The following is a 26,448-nucleotide window of genomic DNA, read 5'->3' on the forward strand; positions in this document are numbered from 1 at the left end:
ATTATGATGTCAGCTATGTTTCTGCAGCGGGGGGGGGGGAGTTCAAAGTATGAAGCAACAAACTTCATAAAGAAACCTACAGTTACTTCTGTTTAAAAATATTCATGTAACACACACACATAGATAGATAGATAGATAGATAGATAGATAGATAGATAGATAGATAGATAGATAGATATCCATTTTGAAAATATTTATCATTTTCAGTCACCATTTTGGGTTTTTAAAATATTAAAATGCAAGATGTGAAATTTAGCTTGGTATACAGAATTTTTTAAATTTCATGAAAAGTGATCCCTGACTAGAGGAGAGCCTTATGGTCCTGTGGGTGTGTGATTTGGGGGCAGCCCAAGGGTTATTTTGGGATCTATAATTTTTATTAGGGGAAAAAAACTTCTTACTAGTACAAACTTTGATACAAACAATTCAAAACAATACATTTTTCAAAACGGAGCCATACAAAGATACAAAAGTACAAAGATACATCAATATAAATACATAAAAATAAATACATAAATACATTAAAAATATGAAAACATAGAGACATAAATCCCGCCCAGATAATACTCAAAGCTTGCCCAATCATTCCCCATTGGATATATACAGAAATAACCATCCTTTGAGATACACTCAAAATCTTAACTATCTCATATATACTTAATATATATGCATAAATATACATTCACATAAATATACATTCCATGCAGTCAAAAACTGCTTCCAGATTCTCCCATACAATCAAAATGAACTAAAATGAATTAACCTTTTTAAAAGTACACTTTAAAACTGGAATACTATTAAATTATACAAGAATCCTCCAAAACACAAAAAAGATGGGTGGTTCTTGAAAAATGAAATGGCGAAGTATTTAGGCTTATTTTGGGGTGTGCAGCACCAGTTCCTTCATTTAAACATATAATGGACATTTCTGACCAAGAAGGCATTGTACTTAAAGGCTGAAGGTTGTTGGGGCAGGGGTGGAATGGTGGTGGGGGCGGGGATGGAATCGTCAATCCACTTGTGGGAAAAGAGAAAATGAAAATCAGTGAGAAAAAGGAGGGAGTGGGGAAAGCTCTTGCTTGGTAATTTAGCTTCAGATAGAATGCAAGAGCACTAGATACAGCCTCCTCCTTCCCACAGTCAAAACTGCTGCCCACATGACAGGCTTAGTAGTCTAAAATCAGCGAATCCTCAAGAAAGGAGGAGGCACCCAGGCCAGGGGAGAGCATAACATGGGCTGCCATAGAGACCAGCACTGGCCTGTGAAAACTGTTGGGGCAGCCCCTCCCCCACCTTTCCCAGGAGTCCTGGAAGACCTGTGAGGAAAGCAAGAAAGGAGGCGCACAGGCCAGAAAGCTCTTGTCCTCAGCTCTTTAAAAGCCCATCAATGGCCTGAGATAACAATACTTTGCAAATCTTATGTAACTTGTTGGTTTGTTTTTTAAATATTGTCGACTGTTTTGGGTGCCTTTGTCAAGGCAGAAAAGCAGTATAAAAATGCAACACATAAATTAAATAAAATGACACTCAAAGTAAAGCTTCAGTTCGCACACACCACTCTACTTGGGCTCAGATAGGAGCTATATTCCCCAAATGGAGGAGAGAATGTTTGGCAACACTACTGCCTTGTTTTTCAAAGTTCAACTACTAAAACAACTTTTGTTGTTATCTTCTGACTTAGGTGTATGGGTTTACTGTGACTGAATGGGGGAAAAACAAAACAACATGTTCAAGCTAGAAAACATTTTACAGTACCATGCCTTACACCTTAGAGAGAAGAGACAAGCAGTCACTGAATTTATAAAACAGACAACCACTACCCATTGTTGTAGTAAAGAATCAATCTTACAGAGCCACAATGCAGTCTCCCATGCACCTTCCAGGGTCACCTACAGAACATCCATGACACTTTCACAAAAGCTTTGATTTGAAAGGATGAGAGACAGAAAATGTTTTATTTGCAAAACATAGCAGCATAGCGAGCAGCTCACCTGAACTCTTCAGCAAGGACAACAGGCATGCTATCATTTAACATTTTGCAATTCAAGAAGTCTCAGCATAGCACAGGAAGGAATTATAACCCCAGGTTCACTCCTTCCTAACATGATCTAGCTAATATGAAGCATGTTTAAGATCCATTGTTTACGTTTTTGATGTGCTTAAGAATAGCCCTGCTGGATCAGCCTATCTAGACCATCATCCAGTTTCCCAGTGGCCCACCAGATGCAACTGAGAAGCCCACAGGCTTCTCAGGTGAGGACATGCACTGTCTCCTGCAACTGGTATTTATAGGCATCTTGCCTCTGAGGCTGGAAGTGTCCTATAGCCACCAGACTGGTTGCCCTTGATAGACCTGTCCTCCATGTATTTGTCTAAGCCCCTTTTAAAGACATTCAAGCTAGTGGCCATCACCACATCCTGTGGCAGAGAATGCCATAGATTAATTATGCACTGTGTGAAAATTTATTTTAGTTGGTCAAAATTTCCTGGCCATCAGTTTCATGTTCTAGTGTTAGAGAGGGAGAAATTTCTCTTTTTGTCCACCCTCTCTAATCCATGCATAATTTTATAAACCTCTATCATGTCTCCCTGTAGTTGCCTCTTTTCTAAACTAAAAAGCCCCAGATGCTATAGCCTTTCCTCATAAGGAAGGTGCTCCAGACCCCTGATCCTCTTGGTTGCCCTCTTTTGAACCTTCTCCAATTCTACAATGTCCTTAAGATAAGGTGATCAAAACTGTATGCAGTACTCCAAATGTGGCCACACCATAGATTTGTATTTGCATTATATTAACATTTTTAATCCTCTTTCTAATGATCCCTAGCATGGAATGTGCCCCTTTCACAGCTGCCACAAATTGAGTCAACACTTTTTCATGCTGCCCACCATGGCCCCAAAATCTCTCTCCATTCTCTCCAAATTCCCTCCACTAAAATTGGTAGCCATGCTGGCTGTTTTGATGAATCAACCTCAAAACATTTTGAGCAGATTCTGAGTGCCATTCTGAGGCCTAATTTTCCAGGGAGAGCTGGTCTACCAATTGAGGTTGGCAGGTAAACCAGACTTCCACTCCTGACTTAGTGCATCGGCCCACCTCAAAGTGCACTGGCCTACCTCAAATGGTGTTCAAAACACTTGAAACATTTCGAGTCAAAACAGGGTTGTTTCATTCCGAGCTTGAAACAGGCCCTTTATTTTAAGAGAGTTTTGTTTCGAGCTCGAAACACTTGAAACAGCCCATTTTAAGCTTGTATCATTTCCCACATCTCTAATTAACTTTGGTTAGCTCATGCTCTTAGTATTTATATACCACCTCTCTCTCATTTATTACTTCAGTGATCCTTACAACAATCTTGTAAGGTAGGCCAGGATTATCCTCTATACTGCAAATGGAGAGCTGAAGCTGTGATAGTGGCTTATCTAAGGCTACAAAATGAGCTGGGGCCTTCCAGCTCATAGCTCATGTTCTTAGCATATATGTTAAACTAACCCTCAAGCAGGCAGATACATTGAAGTATGGAAGGGAAACCAGCATTTCATGATAAACCAGGTACTATGGTATTGTAATCAGTGGATGAATATATAATCAATAAGTAGTTTATTTATTTATTTATTTATTATTTAACATATTTTATACCGCCCAAAACTTACATCTCTGCATCTCATGTACTGCTGAACACAAGTTATTGAACATGAGTTGTAGTTGCTTATGAAACAGGCTAATGCCCTGATCAAACATGGGAAATCTGTGCGTGAAGTCGATATGGATCCATATGGATATGAATACTCACACTGCAGTGAGTATTTATTGCATGAAGTTAATTGTGCACAACTACAGCTCATTCATGAATAAGGATACAGAAGAGCTGCCTCAAAATAAGTACCACTGTCTTGCTTAAAAAAAGATTAAGGGAAACAAAAGTCATGAAAAAACCTCAGAAAGTTTTATCATATAATTAATCATATTACTAGTCTGATTTTTAAAGACATTCCAACCAATATCACATTAGTATTCATTGCTTGTGCATGTATTTTGCTGAAAGCTGATCTCAAAATTGCCCAGTATTTCTAGATAATATTAATGCTTAGCACTTGAGACTATCCACAGCCCTTCACATAGAACATTAGGGCAGTTCACATGATTGTCTTCATTCATTCATTCACTCATTCATTCATTCATTCATTCATTCAATTTGTATCCCTTCCTAAAGTGGCTCAAGGCAGTTTATATTAAATCAAAAACACACAATAAAACAATTAAAATCAGAAAACATTTAAACCAGATTAAAAACTGATTACAATTAAAATTCAAACTAGGGTAGGAGAAGCTCTGCGTGCTTGCGAGTTTTGATTGTGTGTCAGTTAAAATCAAGGTTGGGGGTGGGGAGCTTGATAGTGATTTGAGTAGGACAGTTTTTCTTCCTATCATGTTCCAAAGCTGGGGACGGCATCTGGGTAGGGTTCGTGCTCATCCTACCCAGCTGGGGCTTAGCTCACACTCAAGCTCCCTGCTCTGATCTTGTTTTAAACTGACACACGATCAAACATTGGGAGCACACATAGCTCGTGTGAACTGCCCTATTGATTTTTTGCAGTTCTTACAATCACCATGTAAGGTAGTTAATAGTTATTATTCCTGTACTGTGAGGAATGCTGAGCCTGAGAGAGTGACTTACACAAGGTCACCCAGCAAATTCATTGCTAATCTGGGATTTGAATCAGGGATCTCAGTTCACAAATAATGCTTTTAGCCACTACACTGAAATCTTGTCAAAAAGAGTCAAAAGCTACAGCCCTCTTCAAACATTCCCTGCATATGGAATCTGCAGAGAAGGGAGCAGGATCACTCCAGGTGGCCTAGCTCCTGAACTCCACACATTCAATGGGAGGATTTCCAATAGAATGGAAGGGTGTATATGTGTATAGACAGGTGCATGTAGAACACTTGGATATGCAGATGTCAGAAGCTAGGGCCAGCAGGCACGATTCTGCTCCCCCTTCCCCATTCAGAATATGTGTGAAGGGAATATCTGCAGAGGCCTTTGATCTAGAGTGTGGAAGCATTCTGGGCTTCAGCCTGAAATTTTTCTCTAATCAGATCCCTCACTTCCTTCAATAAAGATCTAAAAATAAGAAACACATATGGAAAATATGTTTGAGAGTTTATTCCTCTTGACCAGATTGAACAAATGGCCAGAAACACTAACAGAACTGGCATGGAACTTCTGAATAACTGGGGCATGTTTTTCCTATGATCTGGGATCCAATCTTCAGAAAATACCCCTCAGAGGGCAGTTTGGAGTTTTGCAGATTTAATATAGAGGGAGTCGCCTGACCCTGTTCAGGTGTTCACAGCATGTTTAACGAACAAATGTGGTGGCGGTGGTGGGGTGACACAGACTCTGCCCTCTGTATACTGAATAAACACCTGAACACAGTCCCCATATTCTGAATGTTTGAACAGGGCTAGTGAGAAACACAGAACTGCGAGCTGGCTGGATGTGAGCACCCTTGGATGCAGGCGCTGTCTTTAGGAATCTAATGCAGGGCTAGCTGATTTGCTGCTTGCTGTAGGAGTGTCCAATGAACTCTGCTTGTATATTTGTAAAGAAAGCAAATATGACAAAGACACCACAAGCCTTCAATGTTCTCTCTCTCAAACAAAATTAAAACTTGTAGCCTGGAACTTTCCCCTGTGGCAAGTGCAAAAGTATCCTGGGCCTATTTCATTCTGTGTGTCTCACAATGGGGTTAACTCCTGTTAGGACCATATGCAGGGCTGAAACATGGTTTCACTGTAATGTACTATAGAATCACAGCATTTTATATTCCATGAACTAACTGGAGGTAGCAGAGTCCAGAAACGAGTGGATGCCACACACACAACCAATTCTTATTAATTGAAACAGATACAGATTTTTAGTTGTTTTCTTACCAAGGGGTGGCCCGTGTGTTATAAGAATATCTATTCCATCTGGAATTAGGTTCCATTTCTCTAGGAGTGCTTGGCCTCGAGGAAGATTAAAGCCCCAGCCATAAAACCAGGGTTGCCTGCCAAAGAAAGAAAGAAAGAAAGAAAGAAAAAGAAAGAAAGAGATTTTGGGTTTTTTTTTCAGTGCTACACACATCATGGTCAATTATCAATCACCTGGGAACTATTTCTGTGCAACACACAAAACATGAATTTGTCTCAATGTAAAACAATACCAGGCTTCATAACTAGGAACATAAGAACATAGGAAACTGCCATACATTGAGTCAGACCACTGACCATCTAGCTCATTATTGCCTACCCGGATGGGCAGCAGTTTCTCCAAGGCTACAGGCAGGAGTCTCTCTCAACCTGTAACCTCAACCTGTCTGGAGATGCCAGGGAGGGAACTTGGAACCTTCTGCATGCAAACATGCAAATGCGTTTCCCAGAGTGACTTCATTCTTTATGGAGAAAACAGGTCCATGTTCCATGGGGCTTACAATCTAAAGCGAATGCAAGGGAAACAGCAGAAGAAGGGGAGATGGGGATAAACTGGGAGAGAAGACATATTATTTCATTAAAATGTACTTGTTACAGGAGAATATGGGGACCCACAGCCATCAGCTGGATCAAAGACTTAACAGAAAAGTGGAGTTTTGAGAAGGGATGCGGTGGCATTGTGGAGGTGTTCTGGGAAGCAGCTCCAGGAATCAGGGAGTGTTGTCATTTAAGGGAGCAGGATATCTTTGGATGACTGAAGGTGGTGGAGCTGGATAAACAAAGGTTTTAGGCAGGGATGTATGAGAGCAGAGAGATGGGGCAGGGTGGGGGAAGGCGGCACGCCATGGAGGCTTTTGAAAGGAAGGATGAGTAGCTGGTACACGGTTAGGGATAAGGAGCCACCATAGTGATTTCATAGAATTATAGAATGTTAGAGCTGGAGGGACCTTGGAGGTGTTCTAGTCCAGCTCTCTGCTCAGAGTTGGAAACTCCTAGAGCATCCCAGACAGATGGCTGCCCAGCCTCTGTTTGAAAGCCTCCAACTAAGGAGAACCCACCACTGCATGAGGCAGACTGTTCCACGGTTGAACAGCTCTTGCAGTTAGGAAGTTCCTAATATCTAGTTTAAATCTGCTTCCTTGTAATTTCAAGTCATTGGTTCTAGTCTTGTTCTTAGGAGTAACAGAGAACAGGTTCACTCCTTATTTTATTTATTTATTTATTTATTGTACAATTTCTATACTGCTTTTCATTAAAATAATCCCAAAGCTGTTTACAATATAATTAAAACAATGCACAATTAAAATACAAAAAGTACAGATATTAAATATAAATATAAAAATAACATATCTCTATTTACAATTTTAAAAACCTATATAAAACAGTAACACAAAAAATACAAAGCAGCAGCAGTAAAAACTGTACTCTCATATAAAAGCCTGGGTGAAGAGCCATGTTCTTGTTTTCTAAAAACTGTGATGGAGGCTGAGGAGCGGATGCCAGCCAGGAAAACAGTATGACAGCCTACCCCACATTGCCCCCATTGATCTGGGCCCTCTTTGTAACCGCAGAGGACACCAACACAGAAGGCATGGGTCCAGGAACTCTTCTTGACAGCAACCCCCTCTCTACCACCTTTACCATGCTAACCTCTCCAGATAGCTTGACTGAGTCACAGGGACCTCCAACCCAACCTGCAGAGATTTCTTGCCAGGGAGGACTGAAGTTCATAGAGGTGGGTGCCCAGGAACCTGTAAGTATTCCAATCTGCTATCTCCCTTCAGGACTTATGCTTGCCACATCAATCCTGTGTGGTTCCGTTGACATCACAGGATCCCCTCACACAACCTCTACTTTACAGCTCTACACAATGACATCCAGTAGACCAGAGTAAAGTCGGCCTTTTATTGTGGAATGTTGATGGGTGGAATTCCTCTGTCACAGACCCCTCTTTCAGAGACTATCTCACTTGCCACGATATTATTCTGATCCAGGAATCCTGAACAACCGGGGAGTTATTACTCAATGGATTTCACTCATATATAGTTGGAGCTGTACCTGGGCAGGCCGTGGCAGATGTAAAGGCGGCCTGGGTGTGCTTGTTGCTACCTCTCTACGTGCATCCTCGGAACTGCTTCCATTGCTCAAGCAGTATGCTATGGCAGTTTTGATTCAATTCAGCCACTGTGAACTGCTGATAACTAATATTTATCTCCCTCCACAACAGAGGAAACTACAGGTCAGATCAATGTGGGCTGAACTTGAAAACTACGTAGCTGACCTCCTCCTCTCCATTCCTAATGCATATGTGGTGGATGGGTGGCGATTTAAATGCTAGGCTGGGTCCTGATGACCATACTTTATACACTCAAAAAAGGGCTTATTCACCCAGCCCTGAGGCAGACGGGCTCCCTCTTACCAGTCTTTCAAAGGATCAAAGGTCAAATTATATGGGTCTCTCCCTGAGTCTAATGACCATCAGACTTAACCTCTTCATTTTGAACGACTCACTTGAAAATGACCATCTCGCCGAGTTCATCTTTCTGGTCCGCTCCATAATGAGCCTGATCAATCACTTTATCACCTCAGGGAACCTGCTCCCTCTGGTGGAAAGATTTAAGGTTACCCCCAAATTTGACAGTGATCATCTCTCGATTTCGCTCCTTTTAAAGTCTTTCATTAATCAGTCCCACACAGAGAACCATTCTAATCCTCTCATATCCTTGGTGGGAGGAGCATATTGCCGTGCTAAATGGTCTCCACAACTGGATCAAGCACTAAGTGAGCTACTTGCCTCTGACCACCTGCAGTGTATTCAGTCATCCCTATTAATTAACGACCCTACTTGTATGCCTTTGGAGTTTCTGCCCTAGTCCAGGAATTACAGCAGCTTCTCTCTTGTAAGAACTGTCCATGTTCCACATGTACAGTGTCAACAGGCCTCCAAGCAGTGGTTTGATAAAGACTGTGTTAACACCAAAAAAGCCCTGGCCAATGCTTATCAAGTCTATAAATCTAGTTCTGGACTGTTGGCTGTGCAGAATCTCCTTCAGCAGAAAAGACAGTACAAATTTCTGCTGGCTCGTGAGAAAAGAGATGCCACAAAAGATACCTAGATGGGACTAATCCAGGCTGTTAGATCCAAAGATTCTGCCATGTTTTGGTGTCGTACAAAGCACTCTCCTAGCTATGGTCCAAATCACTTGGATTGTCATCTGGGAGAAATACTGTCATGACCTATGCAAATACCCTGCTGCTGTTTGCCGAAGCTCCGCCTGTGTCACTGAGGATATTCCAGCATGGGCTCCAGTGTCAACTTCAGAGATCCACAGTCTAGTCACCCAATTAAGACTGTGGAAGGCTGCAGGGGAGGACCTTATTCCACCAGAAACTCTTAAAAATAATCTGGACTGGTGGGCCCCTATCCTGACATCGCTCTTCACCAATGGCCAAATTCCCAAGGACTGGGGGGTAGTGATCATTTTCCCTATATTTAAAAAGGGCAAGAAGGATGACCCTGCCAATTACATACCCATCAGTTTGCACAATACCATTAGCAAACTTGATGCAAGATACCTATACAGGAAACTTAGGAATTAGATGGAACAGGAAAATCTTCTTGCTGAGGAACAAGTGGGCTTCAGGGAAGGGTGCTCCACTATTGATCAGTGCCTAGTTCTAAAGCACCTCGTTGGGAAATACTCCTCCTGCAAGGTGACCTTTCTTTATGCCCCTTTTATTGATCTCAGGGCAGCATTCAATTCCATTTCATGTGTCAAATTATGGGAGAAGTTGGAAGCCTCCTCCATTGACTGGCACCTGCTATACCTTCTTTGCACCCTACATGTAGACACATCAATCAAGGTGAGATGTAGCCCCCAAGGCCACCTCACAGGAGCTGTTACAACTCGGAAGGGTGTCAAACAAGGATGCATTTTTGCCCCACTCCTCTTCAATTTCTACGTTAACTCTATGGTGGGCCAGCTCAGCAACCCAGATTTCCACCCTCCAAAGCTTGCTGGGAGACACACTGCCATCCTGTTATATGCAGATGATGCAGCCATCCTCTAAAGGACCCCCACTGGCCTTAGAAGAGCACTGATGCTGCACTGCAGGGAGGACTGCCTGGAAATCAACTATCACAAAATTAAAATTACGGCCTTTGTCAGGAGGCCCAAGATCCACTCTTGGTGGATTGAGGGGCATAAGATCGAGCAAGTTGCACACTTCAAATACTTGGGAGTAGTTTTTCATTCTGGCGGCTCTAGGAAAGCTCATGGAGAACACGTGGCTTTAAATGCCCAGAGAAGCTCCTCTGCCATTCTCAAATTCCTGCGGACAAGATGAGGCCATTTTGTACCCACAGCTCTTGAACTGTTCACAGCCAAGTCACTAGCTCAGCTCCTCTATGGTGTTCAATTGGGCCCCTTCCCCAACATTGTGATTGTGGAGCTTGTACAATCTAAATTCCTGCGGGCAGTGCTCCAAGTATCGAGATGTGTCTCCAATGACACTCTGCGCCTGGATAGGGGTGTGCAATTCGGTATTTTCGGTGTTTCAGTTCAGACCCGAACCGAAACACCCCTGTTCTGTTCTGTACCCGAATTTTGCTCACCTGAATCACCCCTGATTCGGTTCGGATTCGGATTTACCCGAATCCAAATCGATTCAGGTAAGAAAAATGGGTTCTGGGGCCAAAAGAGTGGGGTGGGGTGGTAGTGCCCAATGGGTGGAGGCTACCACCCAAATTTCAGGGGGATTGGGCAAAGGGCTGATTTTTGGTGATTTTTTGAAGTTTTAGTGTCTTTGGGGCAGATCGGGGGCAGAAAGTGGGATCTGGGCCAGAAGAGTGGGGTGGGGTGGTAGTGTCTAATGGGTGGAGGCTACCGCCCCAATTGCAGAGTGATTGGGCAGAGGGCTGATTTTTGGTGAATTCCTGAAGTTTATGCATTTTTAAGGTTCCCCCCCATTAGGTAGAATGGGGGGTGTATCGCTTCACGTCGGGGGGAAACGGGTGGCCTCGAGCGGTGTGGGGTTGGTGGTAGTGCCGGGTAGGGGCAAGGAAGCTGCCTGAATTTTTTCAAAGGATTTGGGCAGAGGGCTGATTATTGGTTAATTGTTGAAGTTCATGTCTTTAAGGTTTAGATTCTATGATAGCAAATTAGAGTGGATTCATGGTGTATCATTGAAAATCTCATTTGCTATCATAGAATCCACAATCAGAATACTTCAGAAACAACAGAACCCTGTACGCCATAGGTTAGAAACCCATGGGGGTGGTTGGCACCCTATGTGCACTACACCACCACTCGCTCTGGGCCACCCCAGCACCCCCCAAGTGCACTTATGGGGCTGCTGAAAGCTCCATTCTATTATAACTTATGAGGAAAAACCTTAAAGGCACGTAAACTTCAACAATTAACCAAAAATCAGCCCTCTGCCCAAATCCTTTGAAAAAATTCAGGTAGCTTCCTTGCCCCTACCCGGCACTACCACCAACCCCACACCGCTCGAGGCCACCCCTTTTCCCCCGACGTGAAGTGATACACCCTCCATTATACTTAATGGGGGGAAACCTTAAAGACGCGTAAACTTCAGAAATTCACCAAAAATCAGCCCTCTGTGCAATCACTCTGCAATTGGGGTGGTAGCCTCCACCCATTAGGCACTACCACCCCACCTCACTCTTTTGGCTCAGATCCCACATTATGCCCCCTATCTGCCCCAAAGACACTGAAAATTCAGAAATTCACCAAAAATCAGCCCTTTGCCCGATCCCTCTTCAATTGGGGTGGTAACCTCCACCCATTAGGCACCACCACCCCACCCCACTCTTTTGGCCCCAGGACCTTTTCAATTAAAGTAAAAGGAAAGCAATTTCTGCATTGAAATCAATGGAGGCAAAAAGGCGGGAAATTCAAAGAGACGTCAAACTGAAAACGAGGAGGAAGAAGAAGACAAGGCTGGCACTTTTCTAGGGCACAAAAAGGAGACCCGAAACACCCGAAAAATTCGGACCCGAAACGGGTGATTTGTTTCGGGTCCGAAAAATTATCGGGTCTCATCATGGGTGATTCGGTTCGGCTCTGAATCACCTGAAATTGGTCGTTTCGGGCACAGATCATTCTGTGCCCAAAACGTTTTGCACATCCCTACGCCTGGAGACAGGTCTGGTCAAGCTGGAGGCTAGGGTGTGGATGGCCATCCTCTGTTATTGGCTCAGACTATCCTTATGCCCCATTGGTCTTGTCCCCCTGACCCTACATGATGAATACCAATCTAGCTGGATTCAGACAACTGAAACAAAAATAGCTACCCTGGGCCTTCCCCCCTTGACCTTGCTCAGCATTGGCTATTATAAGGCAAAAGCAACCATCAAGCAGCGCATTATAGACATTGAGCGACAAACCCATCTCAGCAGGGTCCCAAAATTTCAAATCAGTGACGGGCTTAGATAGTCTGCTTTTCCAGCAGCATACCTCAGCCAACTGGAGGTTCCAAAGCACAGAAGGGCATTCACTTTGGCTTGCTGTCATGGCCTCCATTCAGCAGTGCTATAAAACCCTTATAGAAGGACCCCATTTGCAGAGAAACTATGCTCCTGTGGCCTAGGGCAGATCAAAACTACTGAGCATGTTCTCCTCTACTGCTTGTTCTATAGAGACATTCGCACCTCCCTCATCCTTCCATTGCTAAGCAAGTATCCAGGTCGTCCGAGCCAATTCTACGCCTTGCTACTCTCTGACTCTAAGCCTGCCATCACATATAGCGTTGCCAGGTACTGTGTGGCTGTGATCAGCATTTGTCAGCGGATGACAGGCAGGGAGTCCTATCAGTCTTAATCTGACCCTCAGTGACTCTGGGCAGGCCCTACCATTGCTCATGTGCCTCCCTTTTTACTGTTCTTTATAAACTTTAATCTGGCTTTTTTCTAGTTTTATTACTCAGCCTTTTATGTATTTCTGTCTTCTCGTGTATTTTAACTTTATTACATCCATTTTTATGCCCCCGCCCATGTTTTATGCCTTTCATACGTTTATATGACTTTTACTATTTCTCAGGCTTTTAGGCCCTCATGCTTTTGGTGTATTATCTACTATTTTTGGTATTTCCAGTCCTTTTAGTAGTAATGTGTACCATTTTATATGTAATCACTTTTTATCTACTCTCATGTTTAATGTGTAATCACTCGTATACTTTATGTGGGTCTATGACCATAATAAAGATTGATTGGTGTGACAGCCTATGTGACAACCCTTCAAATATTTGAAGATGATTATCATATCTTCCCTTAGTCTTCTCTTCTCAAGGCTAAACATACCCTTAAAATGCCATTCACCACCCTGCCCCAGCTGTCTTGTATAGCCATGCCCATAAAGTGCCCATCTTGACCCCACCACCACCTCATGTACCCTCATAAGTCCATCTGCCCAACATGAAGTTCTCTTGAAAGATCCTTTGTCACCACCTTGCATTTCCTCGCAAGTTCATGCCACTGCCATGGCAATAGCAAGTTGGAAGAACTACAACTTCCTAGATGTCGCTGTACACCTTTCTGACATCTCTGTGCACGTTCCTAGCCAGCCTTACAGGCTCGGTTTCCCATAGATGAGCTCCTCCCAGCACTGAAAATGGGAGGAATTGCACAGAGATGACCACGGTGGGAGTGGCTGCCTCCATGTGGCACTGGGGGTAGGGAGGGGTGCAGGTGGAGTGGGCAGCTTCAAATTCATCAGAATCAGAGTGTCTCTAGTAGCCAACTGTGAAAAACCCCCAATTACAACCACCAGCCACTGGAGAAGTTAATGAAAAGCATAACTAGCTAAAGTCAATCATAATCAGTCTTAAAGTAGAGTAAAGTTAAGCTAACGGTTACCTTTAAACTCAACTTTTAACAAGGAAATTAATGAGTGAAGTAGTTAAATGGATTAATGAGAAATGTCTGAAACATGGAAAATTGCCTACTAGCATGATGTTTAGCCTACTTTCCTAAAGGAAAGTAAACTTATGAGATCACACAGCATTCTCTCTGTGAGTGTGTGTCCATGTGTCTGTCTCTCTGTGTCCCCCTAGCGACTTTATGTGTCCCCCTAGCGATGCTGATATCAACCAAATATGAACCTAACTGGGTATTGTTGTAGGGACACCTCAACAGCGTAGTTTGTGATGATTTCATCCACCACAATTCAAGATGGTGGACGCGTGAATGTTTCAAGTGCAAGTGGCCTAACTTGTGGACTGCCTAACTGATTTGGACAAAATTTAGTCCAGTTGTAGAAATAGTGAAAGGAAAGTAGGCAGATTAGTTCTTACCAGAACAAATTGTTCATTTTCAGATGCAATTAGTGGGGATTTTTTCATAAGCCCACAGAAGCACAATGAATTACTTACATGCCCTGCTTTACCTGAAATCACCATTATACTTGTCAGAATTTTCAGAATAATAAAAATTTTACATCATTTTAGATCCTTTTCTCCATGTGAAGTACTTGTGAAAGTCAGTGCATAGGTATACCAGAATAATCACAAGGAAGGGGAGTTTTGCATAGCCAGGTAACAAATGAAAGTTGTCTCTAAAAGAAACCTGAGTAGTTAATTTTTAGGAGAGGAGAGCTGGTATGAGAGGAGAGCTGGTCTTTTGGTAGCAAGCATGGCCTGTACCCATAGCTAAGCAGGGTTCACCCTGGTTGCATATGAATGTGACACTTGATGTGTGAACACTGTAAGATATTCCCCTTAGGGGATGGAGCCACTCTGGGAAGAGCATTTAGCTTCCAGGTTCCTTCCCTGGCATCTCCAAGATAGGGCTAGATAGATAAATTCCTGCCTGCAACCTTGGAGAAGCTGCTGCCAGTCTGTATAGACAATACTGAGCAAGATGGACCTATGGTCTGACTCAGTATATAGTAGCTTCCTATGTAGTCCACTTGTGCCTCATAAGCTTACTCATCTGCCATCTTGAATTGGTGTTTCTTCAGAGGAGTCTGGTCCTCCTAGGTTTTTTAACTTGTTAGATTCTGTCCTTAAACATGCAGTGCAACAGCACCCCCGAGTGGCCCTCCCTGTCCTTCCTGTAAAGTTTGTATCCAAGAATAACTGTGTCCCACTGTTTTTAACTGTTCCACCAAATTTCTGTTATGCCCACTATATCTATGTTTTCGTTTGCCACCAAACACTCCAGCTTACCCATCTTGACATGGAGGCTTCTGGAGACTTCAGTATTTCTTTATTGAAATAAATGTGTATTTAAAATGTATGTTAAAAGTGCCTCTTTCCTTTTAAGTTCACCACCTCCATGAAATTTCCTTTAAAAATGCCTTGTGTTGCCTCCTGGTTAGTCAGCCTATTCTTCAAGAATTCCCCCCCCCCCCCCGCCGATAGTTCCATGCTGCAGAGATCCACACCTTCTGCCTATGATTAGAATCATTCTCTTATTTATAACTTCAGATAGGCCAGGGACTATTTCATTCAAAAATAACATAAGTGTTATCACTCATTGTCAAACTGTCAGATGTAAATTTCAAAATGTAGCTTTTGCTGAAGTTCAATAAGCATATTTAAGTTCCTACTATGCAAATGAACATTCTCATTTCTCAAAAAAGAAAAAACTATTTCCCCCCATTTCAGTCCAATTTTAGATTTTCAAGCACTTTTGTTAATACTAATTCAGATGTCTCTTGTACTTTTACAGCATTTTAGGAACACAGAAACATAGGAAGCTGCCTTCTACTGATTCAGACCCTTGGTCCATCTAGCTCAGTATTATCGACACAGAGTGGCAGCAGCTTCTCCAAGGCTACAGGCAGGAATCTCTCTCAGCCCTATCTTGGAGATGCCAGGGAGGGAACCTGGAACCTTCTGCTCTTCCCAAATCAGCTCCATCCCCTGAGGGGACTATCTTACAGTGTTCACACATCAAGTGTCCCATTCATATGCAACCAGGGTGGACCCTGCTTAGCTAAGGGGACAGGTCATGCTTGCTACCACAAGACCAGCTCTCCTCTCCCATCCAATGTGTAAACTGGCCCTTGCTTTATTTGACTGCAACATCAAGTGATGACACATAGGGACACCTCAATGGTATAGTTTGTCATGATGTCATCCAACCCAGTCCAAAATGGCGGATGCATAAATTTTTGAGATGCAAGTGGGCTAACTTGTGAACTACCTAACCAATTTGAACCAAATTTGCTACAGATGTAGGGACACATAGGTATGCCCAAAGGGTGTGGTGTGTGATGATGTCATCCACTCCAGTTCAATATGGCGGTCATGTGAATATCTGAGGCATAAGCAAGCTAATCTGTGGACTGTTTAACCCATTTGAACCAAATTAGGTACAGTTGCAGTGAGTGACACACAGGGCCACCTCAATGGCATAGTTTGTGACGATGTCATCCACACCAATTCAAGATGGCAGATGAGTAAACTTATGAGGCACAAGTGAACTACATAGGAAGCTACTATATACTGAGTCAGACCATAGGTCCATCTTGCTCAGTATTGTCTACACAGACTGGCAGCGGCTTCTCCAAGGTTGCAGGCAGGAATCTATCTATCTAGCCCTATCTTGGAGATGCCAGGGAAGGAACCTGGAAGCTAAATGCTCTTCCCAGAGTGGCTCCATCCCCTAAGGGGACTATCTTACAGTGATCACACTTCTAGTCTCCCTTTCATATGCAACCAGGGTGGACCCTGCTTAGCTAAGGGGACAAGTCATGCTTGCTACCACAAGACCAGCTCTCTGCCCACACTAATATGTGGACAGTCTAACTGATTTGAACCAAATTTGGTACAGTTGTAATGAGAGACACACAGGGACACCTCAATGGTGTAGTCTGTGATGATGTCATCCACTCCAGTTCAAGATGGTGGACACATACATCTTTTAGGCACAAGTGGGATAACTTGTCAACTGCTTAACTGATTTGAACCAAATTTGCTACATCTGTAGGGATACATAGGGACACCTCAACGGCATAGTTTGTGTCAATGTCATCCACCCCAATTCAAGATGGCAGACACAAACTTTTGAGGCACAAGTGAACTAACATGTGGACAGTCTAACCAATTTGAACCAAATTTGCTACAGCTGTAGGGACACGTAGGGATACACCAATGGTGTAGTTTGTGATGATGTCATCCACCCCAATCCAAGATGGTGGACGTGTAAACTTTTGAAGTGCAAGTACACTAACTTGAGGACTGTCTGACCTATTTGAACCAAATTTGGAACAGTTGTAATGAGTGACACACAGGGACACCTCAATGGTGTAGTTTGTAATGATGTCATCAACCCGATTCAAGACGGCAGACACATGAACATTTGAGGTGCAAGAGAGCTAACTCATGGACTTCGATTTGAACCAAATTTAGTCCAGTTGTAGAGACAGTGAAAGGAAAGTAGGCTGATTAGTTCTTACTAAAGCAACTTGGCAAAGAGGCACCTTTTAACGTGGTGATTCTCTTGATTTAGCAGGGGAGAGTAACTGGCCCTATCCACCAACAGCACAGAACCTCCAGTGACTGTTGCTGGTGTCTATCTTGTGTTTCTTTTAGACTGTGAGCCCTTTGGTGACAGGGATCCATCTTATTCATTTATTATTTTTCTGTGTAAACCGCCCTGAGCCATTTTTGGAAGGGCGGTATAGAAATAGAATAAATAACTACAACAACTCCTCGTTCTGTTCTAGCAAGGTCATTTTGAATTCCATTCCTATCTTCTGTGATGTTAGCTATATCTCCCAATTTCGTATCATCTGCAAATCTGACATCCCTTTCTTCATCAAATTCATTTATTAAAATATTGAAGGATACTGGGCCTAGGACAGAAGAGTCATGGAGCATTCTACTCAAAGTCTCCTTCCAGTTTGATGAGAAGCCACTGCTAAATACTCTTTTAGTAAGGGTTTCATAGGAACATAGGAAACTGCCATATACTGAGTCAGACCATTGGTCTATCTAGCTCAATATTGTCTTCACAGACTGGCAGCGGCTTTTCCAAGGTTGCACGCAGGAATCTCTCTCAGCCCTCCCTGGAGAAGCCAGGGAGGGAACTTGAAACCTTCTGCTCTTTCCAGAGCGGCTTCATCCCCTGAGGGGAATATCTTGCAGTGCTCACACATCAAGTCTCTCATTCATATGCAACCAGGCAGACCCTGCATAGCTATGGGGACAAGTCATGCTTGCTACCAGAAGACCAGCTCTCCTCTCCCCTTCCAACCAGCTGTGAATCCAATTGCTGGTAGAATCGTTTACTTCTCATCTGATTGGTTCACTAACCAAAATATCATGGGGAACATTGTGAAATGCTTTGCTGAAAGCTTCTCACAGACTCATTCTTTATCAATCATTGCTCTAGGAAATAATTGCTTTTTGGCACTTTTACTAGTAATAGAATGCAGACCTGAAACTCTTGAATGTGTTTTGTCAGTTTTTATTTCTTCGTGTCTGACTGCTGACTGGGGCTTTTCCTATATCCCACGTAGAAAGAACAGCAAGCAAACTGCTGTGATTTAATAAGTTTTATGATAATTGCATTGCTATTGCTCAAAAATATAGGCACATCAACTGTGCTTCCTTTTCAAATTTTTCTTTGTAGAAGGCTGTACACTACTCCGCTGCATCAACAAAAAAAGCAAAATTATTATTTCAATAAATCCCCTGAACTATTATTTGTACCCTATATGACAAAGACAAAAGGAGATGTCCATGAAGCTGCGTGGACTGTTCCCTCTAAGGCAGGGTTTCTCAACGTGTGGGTCCCCAGATGTAATTGGACTTCAACTCCCATAATTCCCAACCAAAGGCCACTGGGGCTGGGGATTATGGGAGTTGAAGTCCAATAACATCTGGGGACCCACACGTTGAGAAACCCTGCTCTAAGGCATGCACACGCTCACACATTTTCTGATGTCCACTCAGTTAATTTTAGATCCTGCTCAGGTTAAATCAGGAAGGCCCCACTCTGAATGCATGTGTGCACACTGCCTTGATACTGCCACCCAGAACAAAATTCATTCGGCAAGCAGATGAAAAAAAATAAATTAGAGAGAACACTGGCTGCAATCTTCTGCTTCCTCAACTAAATGCATCACTAGTGTGATACTGAAGTCTTGCTGGCACTTTTTCATATTTCCATATGGAACACTTTGAAGTTCTCTACCTCTATCTATAGAGAGAGAGTCAGTCTGAAAATGTACTAGGAGCTATTAAGAACACAAAGTAGCTTGGAGAGAACTTAATTTGACACCAGAATCCTTCAATCTTGGGGGGAAATGCTATGGCAGAAATTTTTCAGAATGCTTCTCCCTTCCATTTTGAGGGACCTCTCTAGGATCATCTCATCTCATCTTTATTTTTTTGTCTATGGGTAACGACCCATCATCCTCTACTTGTAAATCTTTACTGTTAAATCTCCTTACCTCCCAGGTTTCCTCTTTTACTGCTAAAAGAGGCAGTAAAAGTATGGAAATGAGAGAAGCTACTATGTATCTGTGCAGTATAGAGCTCCTCTCTTTTTCCTATATAGCTTTTGCATTGAGACAAATGATGAGACAATCACACAAACCTTTGGATAAAAGGGGACACAGACAAATGTCTAGCCCCAGTTTTATTAATCAAACTGTTATCAAAGGCATCAAGTGGGGTCAAGGTAGCTAGAATGTAAGGCCAGAAGTTATGTCTAATTTGGCCCATGGTAGCCCATCTGCTCCTAAGTGCAGATGAGCCCAACCAGACCTAAAATGATCTAATTGCAGAATATGACCTCCCCAGCCTCTTAGGCCTTGGGGCAGGTTCAAAATTAACAATTGCATGGTTACAAAATCCCAAAGCTTAACTACAGCTAAATAATAAATTGGGTTTGCTTTCATCCATAACCTGGGAAACATAGTTTGCCTGTGTCGATAATATAATCCTGCCTTCCAGCTCCATATGCCACAGGCAGGTATGCACAAGACCACACATCTAATCCATCACAAAGAAGTCCATACAAAACCAATGAGATGCCTGACCAAAAGCAGGCAACATATGCTCTGTCCCCTTCCCGGGACAAATGGATTTTGTCTTTTCCGATCAACCCAGGGTGAGGGAACTGGAATTATACTGGCGAATCATCACTCTGATTTGCCATGCCAAAATCTTGGCTAGTTCATTGTTAATCCTTCTCCATGCCCAGTTCACCACCACAGCTTCCATGTCCCAGGCTAATGCAGCCATGGCAGCATTTCCACTAAGCAACAGACCACTTTTAGGAACAAATCTAAAATTTTGTTTAAATCTCTTGTTACCATGGAGATGAACTCCAGGGTGGGTACTTGCACCAGGCCGTTTTCACCTAGGTGGACTGCACACTATTGATACACTAGCTTGGATAAACAAAAGACCAGTTTTTGCCACCTCATTGTCATTCTGCACCCCCAATGCAGGACTGAGTTTGGTAAAAATCCCAAATTCATTTCTCTGCTGCATTGGGATGCCCAGCAAGGAATGTTGTGCCCAACTGTTTACACTTAGGAAGATGTTCCCCTACCAATATGAGATGTAACAAAAGAAAATCAATACAAGTTAACTGACAGCTGAGCCAGAACTTCCTTTAGACCTGTGGGAAGCTGGGTCCTTGTGAACATAAAGCTGCAAAGCCTAAGATTATCTCCTGATCTGCTTAATAGCATCCTCCCTGGCTTGTATCTCAGCTGCTGTTGTGGTGACTCTGATCCAAAATGACTGAGTAGCAAAGCAGTTGGCCAACAGGCCAGCCACCACCAAAGGACGATGAAAAAATGGACATAAATTGAAACTGCATCAAAGGCACTGTGGAACTGTGCAACAGAAAAACAGCCACCCCTCCTTCTGGGCACTGAGCAACACAGTGCATAGTCCGAGCTGCCACCACTGGGCATAGGGGTTTGGCATAGGGGTTCAAATTCATCCGCAATTGAATTAAGGAGTCCCTCCTAGCCTGGTCTGCCTTTGAAAAATAAATGTGTAATTGCATGTCATCAGCCGAGAAGGCCACGTCATCCCCATGAAGATCCCAGTCCATGAAATAAAACCTAGATCAGGGCAATAACTTGCTGATTCTCAGGGTCCCAAAGAAAAGAAATAAATAAGCTGTCCGAAACAGCAGGGTTTTTTCAAACCAGCTGGAACATATCAATGGCAAAGTCTCCATAATCTTTGCCAAGTTTGCCAGGATTAATGGCAACCATTTGTCCAGGCACTGACCACATTTTCTAGCCCATTTCTGCAAAACTCTCCTGACCCTAAAGTCAGCTTAGGAGTCGACATTGCCCCTAGCCTTACGGAGAAAAACTAATGCTGAGGTTTGGAGCTAGGGGATAACCCTGGATTGCAGAGCTGGACCAGAGCAGGAGTTGCAGTGGCTCTGGTTTGACTTCTGGTGAATCTGGAAAACTGAAAGGGCATCTACTACCCTGTTGTCAAGATTGGGCATGTGTTTGCTTTAAATGATATGTTGAAACATAAACAATGAAGAACAAATTCCTGCACCAGAGCCATGACCCTGGGTGATTTGGAGGACTGCTGACATGTTATCAGGTCTAAAGATCACAGCTTGGTTAGAAAAAGCTGTTCCCCATAGGGTGACTGCCACCAAAATAAGGAATGATTCTAAAAATGTTAGATCCTTGGTCAAACTGGCTTCCCTCCACTCCTCAGGCCAGCAGGCTTTGCACCACTGGCCCTGTCAATAGACTCCAAAAGCTACAGAACCCACTCCATCAGACTGAACCTGAAAGCCATCTTCCCCACAAATACACTGTCTCCATTAAAGCTGCACAGGAAAGCAAGCCAAACCTCTAGGTCTGTGTGGAACCCCCATGTTGATAGAATCTTGTGGTGCAGCATGTGGGCTTTAGACAGCCCAGCAGTACATAAGTGCAGTAACAGAAAGCTCTGCCAGGCATGACTACATAGCTGGCAATGTTTGGGTGACCTGCCAAAACCGTTAACTCCTTTAGAGTGGCCTTATTACGAACCTGAAATTTGAGTAATTTATTACGCAATGACAGCAGTTTCTCTTCTGGAAGGCTGGAGAGCCCCCAATTGGAATCCAATCTGATACCACCAAACTGCAAAACTATAGATGGGCCCTTAGTTTTTTCCAGAGCCAGGGTTACCCCCCCCCATTAACTCTACAAAGTAGGGGTGTGCATGAATCAATTTTTGAGATCCTATTCAAGCTTGAATCAAATAGCAAAAACTCACAGAGTCATGTGGTTTTCTTGGTAAAATACAGGAGTGATTTACCATTGCATTCTCTGGCGCAGTATGAGATGATGCCTTTCAGCACCTTCCTCTATCGTTGTGGCCTGATATAGGAGTTTCCCATATTCTGGGAAACACACCAGAAGGGATTTGAACCAACAGCCTCCTGCTCTCTAGGCAGGATGCTTCCCCACTGCCCTTCCAAAAGGTAAGTTGCACTGGATCTGTCAAAGTAATACCGCAGATATTTAATCAGAACTTGTGATTGTACCAGCATCGGCACCCTTGTTAGCAGATACCCATTTCCCATTACCTGATGATCCTGGTTTACCCAATGGGGGGTGGGAGCGGGTGACAAGAGCAGCACCCGCCTTAAAGAAATTGGCTGCTGGATGATTATGCCCACAGACATGCATGTATCTGCAAGGGTACATTGCCCCTTGTATTGTGTGAAAACACTTGCCCCCTGTATTGATTTCCCAGCACATCCCTATTCCTCCATGCTTTGCAGGGAAAACTTTAATTGCTTCAGCCCTGAAATATGGGCCCCTGGCCATGCCTACAGACAATAGGTGCCCACTTTCTAGCAGCCGCTTTGTCCTGAGACATAATAACCCACCATCCTTCCTATCCTAAGGAAAGGCCTGATCAACCATGCTATGCATCGGGAATTGCTTATTGCAAGATAGCCATGAAGAACCTGAATAGGAGTTGTAGGACCAGTGAATAATGTCTAAGTATTTCACTAAAAACTTTGCATTTATTACTACTAGTAATAATAGTAATTTAGTAATTAATAAATACTAAATTTAATAACTACTACTACTAGGATTATTTTGGTCTTCTTCTGACAAATTGAAATTGAAAGGCTGTGGCAGAAGAAGACCAAAATAATCCCAGTGGTAATTGGCGCCCTAGGTGCAATTCCAAAACATCTTGAAAAGCACCTCAACACCATAGGGGCCACAGAAATCGCCATCAGCCAAATACAAAAAGCAACTTTACTGGGAACAGCCTACATTTTGCAGCAATACCTATAACAAACACAATATTGATAAAATTCTGGCATCCCAAGTCCTTGGAAAGGACTCGATGTCTGGATAGAACAAACCAGTCAATAACACCTGTTTGGGTGTGCAAACAAGAAATCATAATGATAGTGATAATGATAATAATAACAATACTACCAGGGGATAGCAGAATAGAAGAAAAAGAAATAGAAAAAACAACAAAATACGAAGATCTACAAATTGAAATTGAAAGGCTGTGGCAGAAGAAGACCAAAATAATCCCAGTGGTAACTGGCACCCTAGGTACAATTCCAAAACAACTTGAAGAGCACCTCAACACCATAGGGGTCACAGAAATCACTATCAGCCAATTACAAAAAGCAACGTTACTGGGAACAGCCTATATTCTGTGAAGATATCTATAATAATAACAGCAACAACATTGATAATAAAATTCAGCCATCCCAGGTCCTTGGGAAGGACTCAATGTCTGGATAAAACAAACCAGTCAATAACACCTGTCTGACTGTGTAAACAACAACAATAACAACAACCACCACCACCACCACCACCACCACCACCACCACCACCAGCAGCTCCTGCCTTTTAGGATCGACCATCAACAGAAAAGGATCCAGCAGTCAAGAAATATACCACAGACTAGCATAGTAGGGTTTCAATGAAGGCCTTGGAAAGGATATTTAGATGCCGTGATGTGTCTATACCTACAAAGATTAGAATTGTTTGGACAATGGTTTTTCCCGTGACACTCTATGGATGCGAAATCTGGACCAGGGGCGTAACAAGGCTGGAGTGGGCCCAGAGACAAAATTTTAAAATGGGCCCCTCGCTGATACACACACTTCACAATATATAGTCATGTGACTTGCCTCTGGGGGGCCCCTTGAGGCGTGGGGGCCCCCAGGCAGCCGCCTCCCCTTGCCTAATAGTAGTTATGGCCCTGAGCTGGACCTTGAAGAAGAAAGATAGAAAAAAGTATTGACGCTTTTGAACTTTGGTGCTGAAGAAGACTTTTGAGGATACCACGTACACCCAGAAAAACAAATAAATGGATCATAAGAACAAATCAATGCAGAATTTTCACTCGAGGCACAAATGACCAGGCTCAAACTATCATATTTCAGTCACATTATGCAAAAACCCAGCTCCCCTGAGAAGTCCACAATCCTGGGGAAAGTTGAAGGAAAGAGAAGGAGAGAACGACCGGCAGCAAGGTGGATGGACTCGATTACGACAGCAATGAATGCACCACTGAGAGATCTTAAAGGCCAAATTGATGACAGATCATCCTGGAGAGAATCTATCAATGTGGTCGCTAAGAATCGACACCAACTTGACAGCACTTAATCAATCATTCAATCAATTTCACTAAAGCCAAAGCCCTCCAAGGTTGGTCTTGCAATACCACCACCATGAAGATGATGTAGTCTGAAAGCTAGTTATCCCATTTTTTCTTGGCCTTGGGCCACTGGAGGTGTTCTACTTCTTTAGGTAGCATGGGCACAAAAGCTCCCCCAGATGGTGATCCACCAAGTCCAGAAGACCCAGAGTTGGCTTTCTGCTAGAGGCAATCCAACCTTGCAAAAAAAATTCAGAAGTAATGCTTGCAAGGGAGGAGCCAATCCGGGGTTGTCTGATGAGGTCAGAGAAGCACCCAACAACTTGTGCTTCTTAGGAGCCATACTATAATCACTGTACCAAATGCACTCAAAGGTGCTTCAAAAAAGAATGGCCCACAAATGTGTTGTGAGGGCTTATATACTTCTCTTTCCTGCCTGTCACAAAATCCCACAATAGGAGATACATGGCAACAATCCCATTCATTGGCTCCATGCAAATTACCCCTCACAGTGGGAGGGAACAATTCTCATTGTTTCTGTTTCACATAAGAACATCTGGTTACTGACCCCATTTATCTTCTTCCTACTCCCACTTTCTCTGAGTTTTAATCCACACTCTTTATACCAGGTTTGTAAGATCTCCTGTGGCACAGCAGAATCTCTTTGGGGTGATCAGAGAGGGGAGCATTTGTAAAATGGCTATTGTCCTGCTCTCGGCCCTGTCACTTGCAGATTTGGTTGGTGGGGACTGGAGTTGGACCTTTTCAGTTGTGTGCCATCAGCTTTGGAATGTCCTCTCAGAAGAGATTTGATGGGCTTTCTTTCTGATGGCTTTTAAGCATTTCAACTTAATGTCTATACCAGTGATCTTTGGGTTTTAAGCTTGGTTTTCATTGGGATTCCAGTTTTTAGCTCTATGTTTTATACTGCTTTACTGTTTATTTAATTTTAATTTTATGTTATTTTATCATGATTATTGTTGTGAGCTTCCCTGAGCAACATTGTGATGGAGAGGCAGAAAACAAATATTTTAAATACATAAATAAATAATAAAATGGATGATAGCAAGATTTCAAAATGTACTCATCAACTCTGTGGAAAAAAAGTCGGTTTTCATCTGCCCATGAAAACTAAACTGGAAAGTGACCAGGTGCATCTCTGCTGGGAGTGAGTTCCATAGAGTGGGTTTACACCTTCTTCCTAACATTTGAGTTTTATCTGATGGTGGTGCATTGTCATGCCCTCGCTCTCAGATAGCGAGGAGGAAGGGGAAGCTGACAGCCTTTCAGCCGATGCAGGGGTGCCTGAGGGGCAGAGCCCAGCTGTCAGTTCCCAAGAGACGGCTGAGGCAGGTCCGGCTGATGTTTCAGAGCAGGCACAGCAGTCTGAGGCAGCAAAGACAGCGATGGACAAACCAGAAGATGATCTGTGCAGGCAACCCCCACTGATTCCACAACAGAGGCGAGGTAAATGCCTCTTGCAGAGGGCTGATGAGCCTTGAATCCCTGCCAGCTGAGAGTTATCAGCTTGGACTATAAAGCACATCAACAGCTTTTGGTTAGCCGCTGGAAGACAACATTTGTCAACCCTCGTGTCGACAGCTTTCAGCCCAAGCCAGATAGAACTATTCCTGAGCTGTGTTTCACTTCTGCAGCCCAGTTGTATTGTGGACTATCTTCCTGGACTTCCCTTCCGGGTGGCCAGATTGCTGACATGCATTGAGCAAAGCTTTTCATCAGGTCTCAAGGGACAGGGAGAAATAGATACTAGAAAGCACAGAACCTTGGGGAAGAAAAAGAAAGAAGTTGAACAAACTCAAAGATGTACATTTCTACAAGATTCTCCATTCTAAAACTCTCCCTTACACAGTGGG

At 43.2% G+C, this 26,448-nt stretch overlaps 1 protein-coding gene across 14 annotated transcripts in view; it reads right to left on the bottom strand.

Moving 5' to 3' along the window:
• Positions 1 to 26,448, bottom strand: part of MPPED1 (metallophosphoesterase domain containing 1) — a 191,577-nt gene that overhangs the window by 39,258 nt on the left and 125,871 nt on the right. For all 14 annotated transcript variants that reach the window (XM_053257921.1, XM_053257919.1, XM_053257928.1 and 11 more), the window contains one exon: positions 5,936 to 6,051. In XM_053257921.1, coding sequence (XP_053113896.1) covers positions 5,936 to 6,051 — 116 coding nt within the window. The remainder of the gene's footprint in view (positions 1 to 5,935; positions 6,052 to 26,448) is intronic.

The sequence above is a fragment of the Hemicordylus capensis genome, chromosome 5, assembly GCF_027244095.1.
Source record: "Hemicordylus capensis ecotype Gifberg chromosome 5, rHemCap1.1.pri, whole genome shotgun sequence".
Taxonomy (NCBI): Eukaryota; Metazoa; Chordata; class Lepidosauria; order Squamata; family Cordylidae; genus Hemicordylus; species Hemicordylus capensis.